The 18917-nt window shown below is 48.4% G+C and overlaps 1 protein-coding gene across 1 annotated transcript; it reads left to right on the plus strand.

Moving 5' to 3' along the window:
• Positions 1–4013: 4013 nt before the first annotated feature.
• LOC145349793 (basic phospholipase A2 PA-12C-like) lies at positions 4014–16571 on the plus strand. The gene is made up of 4 exons (XM_080198338.1): positions 4014–4070; positions 10780–10954; positions 14180–14304; positions 16065–16571. Exons 1-4 carry the CDS (start codon positions 4031–4033, stop codon positions 16190–16192), a joined length of 468 nt encoding a protein of 155 aa, XP_080054464.1. The 5' UTR covers positions 4014–4030; the 3' UTR covers positions 16193–16571.
• Positions 16572–18917: the final 2346 nt, after the last annotated feature.

Genomic DNA, 18917 nt, shown 5'->3' on the forward strand with positions numbered 1-18917 from the left:
GAAGCATCCTTTCCTCATATTTATGCCAAAATAGAAAGATTGTTGGTGTCTAGTCTGGCTTCCTGATGTACCAGGGGGTTCCTGTGCAGGTCTGTTAACACACATACACTGTCACATCTCACTCTGTCACACAATCATGCCTCACACTGCTCCCCTTAACATCCAGAAAACATTAATCAATGTAGCCTTAACCTTCCTGATTCCAGAGAGTTCAACTGCTGTTTGTATCATTTCCCTAATGTCATAGTAATGGACTCATGAAGTCACAGAGGTTTACAGCATGGAAACAGGCCCTTCGGCCCAACTTGTCCATGCCACCCTTTCTTTTTAACCCCTAAGCTAATCCCAATTGCCTGCATTTCCCTCTATACCCATCTTATCCGTGTAATTATCTAAATGCTTTTTAAATGACAAAATTGTACCCGCCTCTACTACTACCTCTGGCAGCTTGTTCCAGACACTCACCACCCTCTCTGTGAAAAAATTGCCCCTCTGTACACTTCTGTATCTCTCCCCTTTCACCTTAAACCTATATCCTCTAGTTTTAGACTCCCCTACCTTTAAAACATAGAACATAGAACATTACAGCACAGTACAGGCCCTTCGGCCCTCAATGTTATGCCGACCAGTGAAACCAATCTAAAGCCCATCTAACCTACACTATGTTTATCCAATGACCATTTAAATACCCTTAATGTTGGCGAGGCCACTACAGTTGCAGGCAGGGCATTCCACACCCTTACTACTCTGGGAAAAGATATTGATTATCTCTCTGATCTGTGCCCCTTATTATTTTATAGACCTCTATAAGATCACCTCTCAGCCTCCTACACTCCAGGGAAAAATGCCCCAGTCTATTCAGCCTCTCCTTATAACTCAATCCATCAAGTCCCAGTAGCATCCTAGTAAATCTTTTCAGCACTCTTTCTAGTTTAATAATATCCTTTCTATAATAGGATGGCCAGAACTGTATGCAATTTTCCAAGTGCAACAAATTCAGTCGTCATTTGGTAGATTTCCTGAACTCCCTCCCAGGCCAATTCATTCTCATGAACCTGCGGTCGATGTTTCTGACACAGCAGATGTGGAGGTGTCGATCTGAAGGAGTTGGGCATTAACTGCACCTGATCACTGTCCCGTGATCCCTGGGTTAGAGAGAGAGGGGAAATCAGCCAGGGTTCCTGCTCCTGATCACTGTCCAGTGATCCCTGGGTTAGAGAGAGAGAGGGGAAATCAGCCAGGGTTCTTGCTCCTGATCACTGTCCAGTGATCCCTGGGTTAGAGAGAGAGAGAGGGGAAATCAGCCAGGGTTCCTGCTCCTGATCACTGTCCAGTGATCCCTGGGTTAGAGAGAGAGGGGAAATCAGCCCGGGTTCCTGCTCCTGATCACTGTCCAGTGATCCCTGGGTTAGAGAGAGGAAATCAGCCCAGGTTCCTGCTCCTGATCACTGTCCAGTGATCCCTGGGTTAGAGAGAGAGGGGGAAATCAGCCCGGGTTCCTGCTCCTGATCACTGTCCAGTGATCCCTGGGTTAGAGAGAGAGGGGAAATCAGCCCGGGTTCCTGCTCCTGATCACTGTCCAGTGATCCCTGGGTTAGAGAGAGGAAATCAGCCCAGGTTCCTGCTCCTGATCACTGTCCAGTGATCCCTGGGTTAGAGAGAGGGGAAATCAGCCAGGGTTCCTGCTCCTGATCACTGTCCAGTGATCCCTGGGTTAGAGAGAGAGAGAGGGGAAATCAGCCAGGGTTCCTGCTCCTGATCACTGTCCAGTGATCCCTGGGTGAGAGAGAGAGAGGGGAAATCAGCCAGGGTTCCTGCTCCTGATCACTGTCCAGTGATCCCTGGGTTAGAGAGAGAGAGGGGAAATCAGCCAGGGTTCCTGCTCCTGATCACTGTCCAATGACCCCTGGGTTAGAGAGAGAGAGGGGAAATCAGCCAGGGTCCTGCTCTTGGTCACTGTCCAGTGATCCCTGGGTGAGAGAGAGTGGGGAAATCAGCCAGGGTTCCTGCTCCTGATCACTGTCCAGTGATCCCTGGGTTAGAGAGAGAGACAGAGAGCAGAAATCAGCCAAGGAGAGACTGGTAAAGTTGGGATTAATTCACCATTGAGCAGAGACACTTCAGAGGGGATTGGTGTTTACAGTCAGGAGGGGTTTGAATAGAGTAAATAAGGAGAAAGGTTTCACAGTGACAGGTGGGTGGGTAATCAGAGGGACACAGACTGAGGAAAATTGGCTACAGCATAACTGAGTGAGGGATTGAGAATCCACTGAGAACGCAGCACTGTTTACAAGCTGAATATTTGTTTAAGTGAAGAGTTCCACTCTCTGCCAAACTGTACGGGGGCAACTGAGTTCATTTTTGTTCTTTGGGGGCCTCCTTCTCGTGATCAGCTACTGAACCATGACCAGTACACAATGCAGGAATGATCTAAATAACAGTGTGGTGATCTCTCCAACCCAAACCACACCATCAGATTCACACCATCCCCTAAACATTCCCCTGTGGGACTGGGCCCTTTCCAGGAAATAATGTTTGTCTCACCTTATCAGTCCTTCCATCACCTTTCAACTAGTTTAGATACCCTTCATTAACTGAGTGAATAAATTGTGCTAACATGGAACTAAAGTGAGAGTAAACTGCATGGAGGGAGCTTTACTCTGTATCTAACCCCGTGCTGTACCTGTCCTGGGAGTGTTTGATGGGGACAGTATAGGGGGAGCTTTACTCTGTATCTAACCCCGTGCTGTCCCTGTCCTGGGAGTGTTTGATGGGGACAGTGTAGAGGGAGCTTTACTCTGTATCTAACCCCGTGCTGTCCCTGTCCTGGGAGTGTTTGATGGGGACAGTGTAGAGGGAGCTTTACTCTGTATCTAACCCCGTGCTGTCCCTGTCCTGGGAGTGTTTGATGGGGACAGTGTAGAGGGAGCTTTACTCTGTATCTAACCCCGTGCTGTACCTGTCCTGGGAGTGTTTGATGGGGGACAGTGTAGAGGGAGCTTTACTCTGTATCTAACCCTGTGCTGTACCTGTCCTGGGAGTGTTTGATGGGGACAGTGTAGAGAGAGCTTTACTCTGTATCTAACCCCGTGCTGTACCTGTCCTGGGAGTGTTTGATGGGGGGACAGTGTAGAGGGAGCTTTACTCTGTATCTAACCCCGTGCTGTACCTGTCCTGGGGGTGTTTGATGGGGGACAGTGTAGAGGGAGCTTTACTCTGTATCTAACCCTGTGCTGTCCCTGTCCTGGGAGTGTTTGATGGGGGAACAGTGTAGAGGGAGCTTTACTCTGTATCTAACCCTGTGCTGTCCCTGTCCTGGGAGTGTTTGATGGGGGAACAGTGTAGAGGGAGCTTTACTCTGTATCTAACCCCGTGCTGTACCTGTCCTGGGAGTGTTTGATGGGGGGACAGTGTAGAGGGAGCTTTATTCTGTATCTAACCCCTGGGAGTGTTTGATGGGGGGACAGTGTAGAGGGAGCTTTACTCTGTATCTAACCCTGTGCTGTACCTGTCCTGGGAGTGTTTGATGAGGACAGTGTAGAGGGAGCTTACTCTGCAGCTAACTCATCCAGTTTCTCCTGTGAGGTCCCCAGATTTCAGTGTAAGATGTCTGAACTGGTTTCATGTTGTAAATGTCATGAAACAGATTGTTAGCTCAGAGATTGACCGCAGCGAGAGCCGTCATCAACCTGCAAGATGTGGCTTGTTGCAGCTCCAGCTGTTTGATGAGTGTAACAAGGATTAAAGGCTACTGCACATTCCTCACAACCTGTCTCATGAGGTTAGGGTGATAACAAGGAATGGTTGTCATGGTTTCCAGAGGACTGTCAGCCTATTGTAGCTCAAAGCACCCTGGTAGCTGTCGTCCCTCTTCACGGAGTTTGCTGCCATTTAATTGACCAATTGGGGCATTGGGACTACTTCTCCCAGCAGCCACTGCTGCAATGAGCATCAACCCAACAGGTTCAAAGAAGCTGAAATAAGAGCCCAGAAAGTCAGTCTGATAAAGACAGGCCATCGCTGTGCTACCATGAAGATCGCCTGCCGAGTGACCCTGACCATTCTAAACGGTAATGTCAGTATCTCTTCTCTGACCAAGTTCGCTTGATCATTTAGATTCTTCCTTTGCCGTGTGTTTGAAGGGACTCCTCATATTTACAGGAGGATTTTTTTGGTAAAAATTTGTCTTAACCCCACCTCAAGCTCGTCCAAACACTCAAGGGCGGGGGGGGGAATCAGTTGAGCTTTTTGACTGAAATTGATAGATTTTTGTCGAGAATCAAAGGGATTTGGAGCAGAGGTGGGTCAATGAAGTTGAGATGAGGTTCAGCCAGGATGCTCTTGAATGATGGATCAGGCTTCAGGGGCTGAATGGCCTCCTCCTATTCCTGGAAGCTTGGTCTGTGATGAATCAATGTCAGAGTGATGGCGTCATTGAGTTATCCAGAGCATTTACTCATTCCGCATCCCTGAGATTTCAGTCTGTCAAATGTTTGGTTTTGAATGGACCAAACTTGAACAGAAGACAGCAAGGCAGTTTGGGAAGAATGAGAGACTATTTTGTTGTTTGATAGTAAAACTCTTGGTATTTCCGAAAAAAAAGGAAGACAGACTATTGAAGTTTTTGATCTTTGATTCATCAGGACAGATACAAGAATACCAAATTTCAAAGGGAAGAAACAGTATTAATTACCGCTCCCTGTGAAATTTGGTGTTCCTGTGTCTTTGCTGGTGAAAGCCAAGTGAAAGACATCAACAATACGTATCTTTTTTTCAGAAAGATTACTTGTTGTGTCTGTCAGGGAGATTTCAGAGGCTGTGATAGGTTATTTGTTTGGAATGAAGTCACCATGTGGGTGGAGTCGTCGATTGGGTTTGATTTTTGATGTATAAAAATCACACAGAGGAATCCAACTGGGAATATATTTATAATCTTCATATTGGAGCCAGGCTGTCCAGGAGTGCTGGGGGGGTGTAAATGTTAGGTAGCTGTTCCTCACGGAGAGGGAGTGGGAACCTGGAACCCTCACCCCAGAAAGCCATGGGTCTGACGGCAATGAGACCATACGGGATTGAGGTTTTAGTTGGCTAAGGGTGTTGAGAAGGTGGTGCAATGGGTTAGTGCCTCGTCTCTGAACCAGAAGCTCCGGGTTCGAGTCCCACCCCAGGACTTGATGTCCGTAGATGGTGCGTTCAATATCTGGCCAATCAGGTTGATTATCAGCCTGTAACTCCTCCCAGTAATCCTGACAGCGGCTGGTAAAGAGCAGCGGAGTTTGCTGGTTAGCCATGCTGCAGAAGACAATGGCCAACCACTGCAATACACGGCCCAGCGTAATCACAGACAAATCCAATGGAAGGAGCTGGAGGGAGGGCTTGGGGGAATGAAGTGGGGTTTAGACATAGATCAGCCATGATCTGAACAGTGGGTCAGAGTTAATGGGCTGAATGGACTCCTCCTCCAATTGGTCTGTAATGCACCTGAATAATAGAGAAATAATCTGACAAAGTCCCACCCTGATTCCAGACAAATGTGAGGTAATGCATTTTGGAAAGTCTAATACAGATAGAAAGTATACAGTAAATGGCAGAACCCTTAAGAATATTGATAGGCAGAGGGATCTGGGTGTACAGGTACACGGGTCACTGAAAGTGGCAATGCAGGTGGAGAAGGTAGTCAAGAAGGCATACGGCAAAGCTTGCCTTCATCGGCCGGGGCACTGAGTTTAAAAATTGGCAAGTCATGTTGCAGCTTTATAAACCTTAGTTAGGTTGCACTTGGAATATAGTGTTCAATTCTGGTTGCCACACTACCAGAAGGATGTGGAGGCTTTGGAGAGGACACAGAAAAGATTTACCAGGATGTTGCCTGGTGTGGAGGGCATTAGCTATGGGGAGAGGTTGGAGAAACTTGGTTCTCGCTGGACCAACTGAGGTTGAGGGGAGACCTGATAGAAGTCTACAAGATTATGAGAGGCATGGACAGAGTGGATAGTCAGAAGCTTTTTCCCAGGGTGGAAGAGTCAATTACTAGGGGGCACAGGTTTAAGATGCAAGGGGCAAGGTTTAAAGGTGGTGTACGAGGCAGGTTTTTTACAAAGAGAGTGGTGGGTGCCTGGAACTCATTGCCGGGGGAGGGAGTGGAAGTGGATACGATAGTGACTTTAAGGAGCATCTTGACAAATCCATGAATAGGATGGGAATAGAGGGATATGGTCCCCGGAAGGGTAGGGGGTTTTAGTTCAGTCGGGGGCAGCATGGTCGGTGCAGGCTTGGCGGGGCCGAAGGGCCTGTTCCTGTGCTGGAATTTTCTTTGTTCTTTTGTTCTTTGATTCCCATTCGCTGTGTTATGAGTGGGAAATTTACCAGCTCGCTCACCCCAGAATCAAGGCAAGCAAGGTTCACAGAATGACATTCTCTAGTGGCATCTAGCCGGTAAAATTCTGGCAATAGAATGTGTGAGAGTGTGTGTGTGTGTGTGGGTGTGTGTATGAGTGTGTGTGTGTTTGTGTGTGTGAGTGTGTGTGTGTTTGTGTGTGTGTAAGTGTCTGTGTGTGTGTGTGTGTGTTTGTGTGTGTGAGTGTGTGTGTGTTTGTGTGTGCGTAAGTGTCTGTGTGTGTGTGTGAGAGTGTGTGTGTGTGTGTGAGAGTGTGTGTGTGTGAGAGTGTGTGTGTGTATGGGTGTTTGTGTGTGTAAGTGTGTGTGTGTGTGTGTAAGTGTGTGTGTGGGAGAGAGAGCACAATTTGCCCAGATGGAGGTTGGCAGAATTTCAAAGGCAATGCTGTGGTCTAGACACATTTGAAGAGTTGGCAGGATTAGATTAGCTTTTCACACCCAAACAACATCTAGTTACAGCTCGCAGCGATAGCAAACAATGATTATATACACAGGGCCCGTGGGGGATCAGAGATGTAAACAAGAAGGAGAAGGTTAGGGGAGTAAATAAGGCTAATAATAAACTGTGTATCATATCCTTCCCACTTTCTCCTATCTCTGTACCTCCCAACTTCTCCCTCCTGTTTTAGTTCACCCCATCTCTCTCTCACTGTTACTCTTTCTCCCATTCTCTCTTTCTCTGCTTTTGTCCTTCTTTTCATCTTTTCTCATTCACTGTTCTTCTCTCTCGCTCCATGTTCCTCATGCTGTCTCTATTTCTGTCTATAATTTTTTCTCTGTCTATTGCTTTGTCCCTCTCATTGTCTGACTGTCTGCTTTCTCTCTGTCTCTCTGCGTCTCGCTCCCCCTCTCTCTCACTCTGCTTCTTCTCTCTTTCTCTCTGCGTCTCGCTCCCCCTCTCTCACTGTCTCACTCTGCTTCTTCTCTCTTTTTCTCTCTGTCTCTGTCGTCACTCAGCTGAAGGCCAATTTCTCATCACTAGAATCAGAGGAAGGGTTGTCCCAGTGGTTTACACTGAGCAAGATGTGGAGATGCCGGCGTTGGACTGGGGTAGACACTGGTGTTGTGAGACTTCTCACTGTGTTTACAGTGAGCAAGCCAGTCCCCAGGACCCCGGACCGGGTGACAGCACCATGTACCGATACCTCACCTGCTCAGCTCGCATTGGGTGATCCTCCTCGTGTCTCTCCCAACACCCCCAACCCAGGGAGGTCCTTTCAGCCACTTAGCACTTGTTCTGAGGTCCGGGTTAAGGTGGGGATGAATCAGGCGGTGTAAAGCGAACAGCGGATCTTCATTTCCAGAGGGACTGCCGCACGGTCTCTGATATTCCCAGGTTCTGTTTCAGTCTGGGATTCCCAGACATGGTCAGTGGGGAGATCTGCTCGGGCATAGACCTCCCCCCCAACCCCCCGGCTCTGCGGTGGACCAAGTATTTCTTTTTTTAAACATTTTAAAGTTTTAAAGTTTATTTATTAGTGTCACAAGCAGGCTTACATTAACACTGCAATGAAGTTACTGTGAAAATCCTCTAGTCGCCCACACTCCAGCACTGTTCAGGTTCACCGAGGGAGAATGGAGCACAGCCAATGCATTTAACCAGGACGTGGGAGGGAACCACAGCACTCGGAGGAAACACAGAATTTGACTTAATATTGGTCCTGTTTTCTCCATAATGATCCCAGGAACCCAAATGGTATCATCTCTGAAATTCCTGACGTAAATCCATCATGTCTTAAATGGTGCTGGGGCCTCAGCTATTTACCATTTATATAGATGATCTGGAGGAGGGAACCGAGTGTAGGGTGTCGAAATTTGCTGATGACACCAAAATTGGTGGAAAGGCAAATTGTGCGGAGGGTGTGGAGAGTCTGCAGAAGGATCTAGATAGGCTGGGCGAATGGGCCAGGAAATGGCTAATGGAATTTAATGTTGGCAAGTGTGAGGTGGTCCACTTTGGTAGGAATAATGGTAGGAAGGATTATTACTTACGTGGAGAAAAACTGCAGCAGGCGACGGTGCAGAGGGACCTCGGGGTCCTTGTGCATGAGTCGCAAAAACCCAGCCTGCAGGTGCAGCAGGTGGTCAGGAAGGCGAATGGGATGCTGGCCTTCATCGCGAGGGGGATTGAATATAAAAGTAGGGAGGTCTTGCTGCGGCTGTATAGGGCATTGGTGAGGCCGCAGCTGGAGTACTGTGTGCAGTTTTGGGCACCGTGCTTACGCAAGGATATTTTGGCCTTGGAGGGAGTGCAGAGGAGGTTTACTAGGCTGATGCCGGAGTTGAGGGGGTTGAGCTATGAGGAGAGGCTGAATAAACTAGGCTTGTACTCGTTAGAGTTTAGAAGAATGAGGGGAGATCTCATTGAGACGTATAAGATGATGAATGGGATGGATAGGATAGAGGTGGAGAGACTCTTCCCGCTCAGAAAGGATAGTAGGACTAGGGGGCACAGCCTCAAGATAAAAGGGGGGGCGGTTTAGAATGGAGTTGAGGAGGAACTTCTTCACTCAAAGGGTGGTGAATCTCTGGAATTCTCTGCCTGTTGAAGTGGTGGAAGCTACCTCGCTAAATATTTTTAAGACGCGGGTTGATGGGTTTTTGATAAGAGAGGGGATTAAGGGTTATGGGGAGAGGGCGGGAATGTGGAACTGAGCCAAGACAGATCAGCCATGATCTTATTGAATGGCGGGGCAGCCTCGAGGGGCTAGTTGGCCTGCTCCTGCTCCTATTTCTTATGTTCTTATGTTATGTTCTTTCTGTCCTTTGCAGAATCGTGACTTTTTGGGAGGTTTTCTCTTTGGAACTTTATCCTCCCCCCAAGTTTAGGGACTGTGGGCTCAGTCTGGAATGAAGCTTTGGCCCCATTAGCATTTCCACTGGGGTAACACTGCCCCAATCCCGTATGGGGAAGCATCGCATATCAGCACGAGTTCTCTCTTGGGATTAAAATGGGCCACTGAGTTAGATGAGAGTAGCTGACATTTGCCTTCAATAAAAGCCTCTGCCTGAGGAGCTTCCCAGAATTATCTCTGATATTTTCGGAGTAGGGTGCACAATGGGGGTGGCAACGTAGAAGCCAAGTTCAGGATAAATTTTCCATCAGAGTTCACTGATCCCAGGAAGGATTTTAATTCTGTGCTGCTCCTTGGAGTTGGTGCTATCTCGATGGCTTTTACCTTGTCCCTGCTGGTTACTATCTATCCAGTGGCCCAAACAGGTCACTTCAGCCTCTTGGAAGATGCATTTATCCCTCTTCAAAAGCACTCCAGTTCCTGAGAATCTCTGCAAGTCTTCTTCTAAGTTTGTTAGGTGTTCCTGTTCCAAAGCCCCCATGACCCAGATGTCATCAAAGTATACTGTTACGCTGAGTGGCCCTTGGAGAATTTTCTCCATGACTCACTGGAAAATGGCAAAGTCTGCTGAGAGCCCAAAAGGCAAGCGAGTTTACACATGAAATCCCCCGTGTGTGTTGGTGATCACATCTTTCCAGGAGGACTCATCCAATTCAAAGTTAGTCACAAGTAAGGCTTACATTAACGCTGCAATGAAGTAAATGTGAAATTCCCCTGGGGAGTGGGATAGCTTGATCTTGGGTTTGGACATAGCTCGGCACAACATCGAGGGCCGAAGGGCCTGTACTGTGCTTTATTGTACTGTGTTCTAGTCCCCACACTCTGGCACCTGTTCGGGTCAATGCATCTAACCAGACTGTGGGAGGGAACCGGAGCATCCGGAAGAAAGCCACACACACACAGGGAAATGCGCAGACTCCGCACAGACAGTGACCCAAGCCAGGAATCGAACCTGGGTCCCGAGTGCTGTGAGGCAGCAATGCTAACCCACTGTGCCACCCATGCTGAAGATAGGCATGGCTCATGTCCAACTTGGAGAATAACTTGCCACCTGCTAGCTTAGTGTAAAGGTCTGCAATTTCGGACAGAGAATACCAATTGCGTTTGGAATCCCGATTAACTGTTAGCTTACGGTCCCCACAGAGACAAACGGATTTGTCGGGCCGAAGAACAGGGACTACAGCTGTGGCCCATTACGCAAATTGCGCAGGTTTATTATATCCAATTCAGTTTCCACTTTCTCCAGCATGGACACATCTTGCTCTGAAATACCTCACTCTAGCATTGGGGTCAACATAGGTCCTGGACTTGGTACCTTTTTTTTCCCATGCTTTTTTGGAAAACTCCAGGATATCTTGTAATAACTTTGTACAGTTCCCCACGCCCAGCCTGAAGATGTCCAACCAGTTCAGCCGGATCTCTGTCTGTCTGTCTGTCTCTCTCTGTTTCTCTCTCTCTGTTTCTCTCTCTCCCTATCTATCACAGTGTTTTGTATTTCACTCAGTAACACTGCTTTTCTCTCTGACAGGTTTGCTGTTCACTGTCGCTGCTCAGAGCCGCTGGAAGCGACACCTCGACCAGTTGGGGAGTATGATCGAGTGTCGAGTGGGAGGGGGCCGCTGGTTATCTCGCCTGGATTACTTTGATTACGGATGTTACTGTGGCTTTGGTGGAGAAGGGGTACCGCTCGATGCTGTTGACCGGTGAGAAAGAGACCAAGCGGCAGAGACAGACAGAGAGAGACAGGCAGAGAGAGAAAGACAGACAGACAGAGACAGACAGACAGAGTGACAGAGTGAGACAGAACACAAGAGTGAGTGAGAAAGTGTGTGTTTTATTTACAGGATGTGAGCATCGCTGGTTAGACCAAGCCAGGATAGTGAGTGACTCGGAGGGGAACCTCCAGATGGTGGTGTTCCCAGTTATCTGCTGCCCTGTCCATCCAGCTGGCAGAGATTGTGGGTTTGGAAGGTGCTGCCTCAGGAACCCTGGTGAGTGGATGCAGAGCATCTTGTGGATGGCACACACGCTGCCACTGTTCACCAGGGATGGAGGGAATGGATGTCAGTGGAAGGGGTCACAATCAAGCAGGGCTGCTTTGTCCTGGATGGTGTCGAGCTTCTCGAGTGTTGTTGGAGCTGCACCCATCCAGGCAAGTGGGAGTCCTCCAGCACACTCCTGACTTGTGCCTTACAGATGGAGACAGACTCTGGGGAGACAGGAGGGGTCCCGCAGGATTCCCAGCCTCTGACCCGCTGTGATAGCTACAGTATTTATGGTTAGTCTGGTTCAGTTTCTGGTCAATGATAACTCCAAATTGTTCCATTCTTAACATTTTTAAATTCTTTCATGGGGTGTAGGAGTCACCGATAGCTTTTATTATCCATCTCTAGATATCTCTAAACAGAGAGTTTGGCTCAGCAGTTTCAGAGTCAATCACATTGCTGTGACCCTGGAGTCACGTGTGGGCCAGTCCAGGTCAGGACAACACATTTCCTTCCCTAAAGAACATTACTTAATGACAATTAATGATAGTTTTATGGTCACGATTGCTGAGGCCAACTTTCAGTTCAGATTCTTCTTAACTAAACTTAAATTCCACCAGCTGCCCTGGTAGGATCTGAACCTCTGACCCCAGAGCTTGGGCCATTAGACCTGAGAGGGTTAGAGGGTCATTAGATTGGTTCCACTGGTCGGCGCAACATCGAGGGCTGAAGGGCTTGTACTGCGCTGTAATGTTCTATGTTCTACGTTCTAATCTATGACCCTCTAACCTAAACTATTCCAATGTTATCCATATGCCTATCCACTGACCATTTGAACACCCTTAAAGTTGGCGAGTCCACAACTGCTGCAGGCAGGGCATTCCACGCCCTTACTACCCTCTGAGTAAAGAACCTACCTCTGACATCCGTCCTATAATTACCACGCCTTAATTTAAAGCTATAAATTCCTGAGAAATGTCCTTTTAACTACATTGAATGCTCGATATAAATATCTGTTGTTGAGGAAGGTGGAGCGATTGTGAGAATATGTGTGTGTGGATAGGTGTGTGTGGATGGGTGTGTGTGTGTGTGTGTGTGTGTGGTGGGGGAGGGTTGATGGATACCCTTCCCCTGGGCTCCTATCCTGTGGAATGGGCCCTTTTCCTGGGGTCCTGTCCTGTGGGGTTGCGTCCTTCTCCTGGGGTCCTGTGAGACTGGGCCCTTCCCCTGGGGTTCTGTGGGACTGAGCCCTACCCCTGGGGTCCTGTTCTGGTCATTAACCTTGCAGTATTGGCTTCTGTCCGCATGGGGGCAGTGTTGTCCCTCTGGGTTGGTGTCCGGTGTGGATTCAGACAGCACAGTCTGCACTTTTTTATTCATTTGTGGGACATGGGCATCTCTGGCTGGCCAGTATTTATCGCCCATCAGTAATTACCCATGAACATTTCAGGGGCAGTTGAGAGTCACCCACATTGCTGTGGCTCCGGAGTCACATGTAGGCCAGACTGGGTAAGGATGGCAGATTTCCTTCCCTAAAGAACATTAGTGACCCAGATAGGTTTTTCCAACAATCGGAATAGTTCCACGGTCATCGGTACATTCTTAATTCCAGATATTTTATATCCAGATATTTTTACATCCAGATATTGAATTCAAATTCCACCCTCTGCCGTGGCGGATTCGAATCCAGGTCCCCAGAACATTAGCTGAGGCAGCACGGTGACACAGTGGTTAGCACTGCTGCCTCACAGCACCAGGGAGCTGGGTTCAATTCCCGGCTTGGGTCACTGTCTCTGTGGAGTTTGCACGTTCTCCCTGTGTCTGCATGGGTTTCCTCCGGGTGCTCTGGTTTCCTCCCACATTCTGAAAGACGCGCTGGTTAGGGTGCATTGACCCGAACAGGCGCTGAGTGAGGCGACAAGGGGAATTTCACAGTAACTTCATTGCAGTGTTAATGTAAGCCTTACTTGTGACTAATAAATAAACTATGAATTTCTGGAATAATAATTTAGTGATGATAGCAGTAGGCGACCGCCTCAGCACTGACCCTCTGACAGTGCAGCACTCCCTCAGCACTGACCCTCTGACAGTGCAGCACTCCCTCAGCACTGACCCTCTGACAGTGCAGCACTCCCTCAGCACTGACCCTCTGACAGTGCGGCACTCCCTCAGCACTGACCCTCTGACAGTGCGGCACTCCCTCAGCGCTGACCCTCTGACAGTGCGGCACTCCCTCAGTACTGACCCTCTGACAGTGCGGCACTCCCTCAGCGCTGACCCTCTGACAGTGCGGCACTCCCTCAGCGCTGACCCTCTGACAGTGCGGCACTCCCTCAGTACTGACCCTCTGACAGTGCGGCACTCCCTCAGCGCTGACCCTCTGACAGTGCGGCACTCCCTCAGTACTGACCCTCTGACAGTGCGGCACTCCCTCAGCACTGACCCTCTGACAGTGTGGCACTCCCTCAGTACTGACCCTCTGACAGTGCGGCACTCCCTCAGTACTGACCCTCTGACAGTGCGGCACTCACTCAGTACTGACCCTCTGACAGTGCGGCACTCACTCAGTACTGACCCTCTGACAGTGCGGCACTCACTCAGTACTGACCCTCTGACAGTGCGGCACTCACTCAGTACTGACCCTCTGACAGTGCGGCACTCACTCAGTACTGACCCTCTGACAGTGCGGCACTCACTCAGTACTGACCCTCTGACAGTGCGGCACTCACTCAGTACTGACCCTCTGACAGTGCGGCACTCCCTCAGTACTGACCCTCTGACAGTGCGGCACTCCCTCAGTACTGACCCTCTGACAGTGCGGCACTCCCTCAGTACTGACCCTCTGACAATTCCTTGCCTCCTTGATTTGGGTGATATTGACTGTGTCATTTTTTTGCTTGTTCCTCACCGTCGCTTTGCTGACCCTCTCTCTCTCTCTCTCAGCTGTTGCTGGCAGCATGATGTTTGTTACGGGAAGATTGATGCGGAGGGGCTGTGCAGCTGGTATGAGTATCCATACTGGACACATTATTCCTGGAGGTGTAATCACGGCCGTTTTCTGACCTGTAGTAAGTGATTCGCAAATTGAGAGATCAATGGGGCATTTAGAAAAATGTTTCATGGGATTGGAGGCCACTCTGTCCATCCTGCGCATACTGGCTCCTCGGAGCTGATCCCTCCGTTCTGAATCCAGCTCTTTGCCACTTTCAGGTGAACTTCAGTCACCAGACTTTTCAAACCCTTATCCTATTTGCTTGAAACTTGATCTTTGTCAGCAGATGCTTTCAGTGAAGCCTTTCCGGAACTCTCTGTGTGGAAACATTCCTTCAAACCTACCCGATAACCTGGCTCTCTCCTTACTGAATGGTCAAAATGTGAAGTAACCCTCACTGTCTGTAAAACCTTCTTCCCATCTTTATCTCCTCGTGTCTGTTCCAATGACATTTCATGGAACTGTAGAATTTGATGACACAGAAGGCTGTTCAGCCCGTCACCTCCCAGGTTAGCTCTTTGAAAGATTGATCCAATTAGTCCCACACCTAGTGCACAGTATTCTGCATTGGTGTCCTTATTGATGGGGAAGTATTAATGTGTTGGAAGCAGGTCAGGGAAGGTTTATGTGACTGGGATAGGCAGGTTGTCTTCTGAGGAAAGGGGAAGAGGCTAGGCTTGTAACAACTGGAGTTTAGAAGAGGAAGAGGCGCCTTGATTGAAACCTTTAAGATTCTGAGGGGTATCGCAGGATGATTCCTCTTGTGGGAGAATCTGGAACAGTTTCAAAATAAGAGGTCACCGAGTTTGGGTGGAGTTGAGGAAATCTTTGTTTCACTTTGTTAGTGAGTTTCTGGAACTCTCTTCCTGAAAAGGCAGTGGGAGCAGAGTCTTGGAATGTTTTTTAAGGCAGAGCGAGATAAATTCTTGATTAACAAGGGGGTGAAAGGTTACCGGGGTGAAAGGTTACCGGGGAGAAAGGTTATTGGCGTGAAAGGTTACTGGGGGGTCAGCAGGAATGTGTGGTTGAGGTTACAATCAGATTAGCCATGATCCCATTGAATGGGGGAGCAGGCTCAAGGGGCTGAGTGGCCTTCTTCTGCTCCTAATTCAGATATTTGTATGTGCTCAGCCTTCTGTCCCCTCACACCATGTACATTTCCTCCTTCAACTCTTTATCCATTTCCCCTCTGAAAGCTGCTGTTGAATCTGCTTCCAGTGCTCTTCCAGACCACAACAACAACTCATGAAACTTCTCATCTCTCCCTCTGGTTCTGTTCCTGATTCAGTTCAATCTCTCTCCCTCTGGTAACCCCCTCTCCCAGTTATTGCAAACAAGGGTTATGGGGAGAGGGCGGGAAAGTGGAACTGAGCCACGACAGATCAGCCATGATCTTATTGAATGGCGGGGCAGGCTCGAAGGGCCAGACGGCCTACTCCTGCTCCTATTTCTTATGTTCTTAAACCCTTCCTGATTTTGAACACCTCGGTTAAATCTCCCCCTAACCATCTCTGCTCCCAGGAAAACAATCCCAGCGTCTCCAGTCTCTCCACAGTAACCGGAGTCCCTCATCCCTGGGAACATTCCGGTAAATCTCCCTCTGTCCCCTTTCCAAGGCCTGGACATCCTTCCGAAAGTTTGGAGCCCAGGAATGGACACAGTCCTCTCACAGGATGGAATGAGACAGTTGGGTTTTTGAGGGACTGTGGTTTACGAGGGGTTGAATTTTGGAGGCTGATTGGGAGGGCGATGGATAGTTTGTGGGTAACAGAAAAATGAATAAATCCTCCTGATCTTTGTAAAAATCATTACCGCGTTCCTTGATTCTCTCACCAGCCGATCGGAAGGATACCTGTAGCCGAGCGATTTGCAAATGTGATAAACATTTGGTGGACTGTTTCTCCAAAGCTAAATATGATCCTGACCTGAAGGGAATCAACAAAGCGGTGATGTGTAAACCCTGAGCAGACAGCACTCGCTGATAGGAACCTGACACAACTCGGCAAAGCAGCCAGAATATCCCACCCTTATCCCGTATCCTTCAATCCCTATCCTCTCCCCAAATCCCCAATCCCATCCTCTCCCCATATCTCCCAATCCTACTCTCATCCCATATCCTTCAATCCCTACCCTCTCCCCAAATCCCCAATCCCACTCTCTGCCCATATCCTTGAAGTCTATTTTTCAGGGAATTGTCGTCACAGTTTGGAACAAGATTTAAACTCAGTAAATGAATTTCTGTCTTTTTTCAGTTCAAGTCTGTTGCCAATGTAACTCTCAGCTTCCTGTGCTGCCTCTGACTCTGTGCCTTGTGATCAATGTGGTTTGTCTTTCTAAACTGTAACACAAGATTAAAGGTGATATCAACAGTGAGATTCTCTGCATCTGTCTCCTCATTGGCTGGCCTGAGTTTAGTAACAGATCATTTGTTGTTTCTTCAGAACCCTCAGCGAAACACTCACCTAAACACTCAACTAAACCCCCACCTAAACACTCACTGAAACTCTCACCTAAACCCTCACTGAAACCCTCACCTAAACACTCACTGAAACTCTCACCTAAACCCTCACTGAAACTCTCACCTAAACCCTCACTGAAACTCTCACCTAAACACTCACACTGAAACTCTCACCGAAACTCTCACCGAAACCCTCTCCTAGAACGAGTGTCAGACAGAAGATGCTCTGTATCCACGTGCACAGCTTCAGACTGTCTACACAACCTGGAAGCTTCTGTCCGACAATCCAACTGAACTGAGGGAAGGAGCAATTTGAGACATCAGCCCCTCGAGTCTGTTCTACAGGAACAGGAGGAGGCCATTCAGCCCCTCGAGCCCATTCCACGGGAACAGGAGGAGGCCATTCGGCCCCTCGAGTACATTCCACCAGAACAGGAGGAGGCCATTCAGCCCCTCGAGTACATTCCACCAGAACAGGAGGAGGCCATTCGGCCCCACGAGTCCACTCCACAGGAACAGGAGGAGGCCATTCAGCCCCTCGAGTCTGTTCCACAGGAACAGGAGGAGGCCATTCAGCCCCTCGAGTACATTCCACCAGAACAGGAGGAGGCCATTCAGCCCTTCCACGCTGCTGAATTATTCAATAGTTCATAGCAGATGCACATGAGTTTGTTTACCTCTCTTGTCCATATCCAGTGTTTTTCTAGCACAACAAGACAATAACAAATAAAAGCAAAATACTGCAGTGCCTGGATGCCGTCTACATGATTTAGTAAAGCATTTGACAAGGTCCCTCATGGCAGGCTGGTGCAAATGATTAAATCTCACGGGATCAGGGATGAACCAGCTAGATGGATTCAGAACTGGCTTAGCTATAGAAGACTGAGGATAGCGTTGGAAGAGTGTTTTTCTAAACGGAGATCTGTAACTAGTGGTGTTCACAGTAAAAAGTCTGACAACACCAGGTTTTAGTCCAACCTATTTATTTGATAATATACTCACAAGCTTTCGAGGGACACCCTCTTCGTCAGGTGAATGGAGAGTTCTGGCCTCAGACAGAGCATATAAAGCACAGACAGTTTAGAGATTACTGATTAAAATGCGAATCCTTACACCTAACCTGCTGTTCAAGACCTGAAGTGGCTGATAATGTGAGTGGAAGGAGCACTGATCACAGTTTAAAGAGATGTGTATTGTCTCCAGACAGTACAGTAAGTGAGGTTTTGCAAACCCAGGCAAGTCACGGGGGTTCCAGATAGTGCGACATGAACCCAAGATCCCTGTTGAGACCGTCCTCATGTGTGCGGAACTTGGCTATCAGTCTCTGTTCAGCGACTCTGCGCTGTCGTGTGTCATGAAGGCCGCCTTGGAGAATGCTTACCCGAAGGTCAGAGGCTGAATGCCCATGACCACTGAAGTGTTTCATTCACTGAAGTGTTCACTGAAGTGAAGAGGCATTCAGCCTCTGACCTTCGGGTAAGCATTCTCCAAGGCGGCCTTCATGACACACGACAGCGCAGAGTCGCTGAACAGAGACTGATAGCCAAGTTCCGCACACATGAGGACGGTCTCAACAGGGATCTTGGGTTCATGTCGCACTATCTGGAACCCCCGTGACTTGCCTGGGTTTGCAAAACCTCACTTACTGTACTGTCTGGAGACAATACACATCTCTTTAAACTGTGATCAGTGCTCCTTCCACTCACATTATCAGCCACTTCAGGTCTTGAACAGCAGGTTAGGTGTAAGGATTCGCATTTTAATCAGTAATCTCTAAACTGTCTGTGCTTTATATGCTCTGTCTGAGGCCAGAACTCTCCATTCACCTGACGAAGAGGGTGTCCCTCGAAAGCTTGTGAGTATATTATCAAATAAATAGGTTGGACTAAAACCTGGTGTTGTCAGACTTTTTACTGTGTTTACGCCAGTCCAACGCCGGCATACCCACATCATGACTAGTGGTGTTCAGCAGGGATCAGTGCTGGGATCTCTGCTGTTTGTAATATATATGTATATAAACGTCTTAGAAGAAAACATAGCTGGTCTGTTTAGCAAGTTTGAGGATGATACTAAGATTGGCAGAGTTGCAGATTGTGATGAAGATTGTCAGAGAGTACACCAGGATATAGATAGGCTGGAAAAATGGGTGGAAAAATGGCAGATGGAATTTAATCCGGACAAATGCGAGGTGATGCATTTTGGTAGATCTAATTCAGATGGGAGCTATAAAA

Source organism: Carcharhinus amblyrhynchos, chromosome 11, assembly GCF_965287045.1.
Source record: "Carcharhinus amblyrhynchos chromosome 11, sCarAmb.v2.hapA, whole genome shotgun sequence".
NCBI classification, from domain to species: Eukaryota; Metazoa; Chordata; class Chondrichthyes; order Carcharhiniformes; family Carcharhinidae; genus Carcharhinus; species Carcharhinus amblyrhynchos.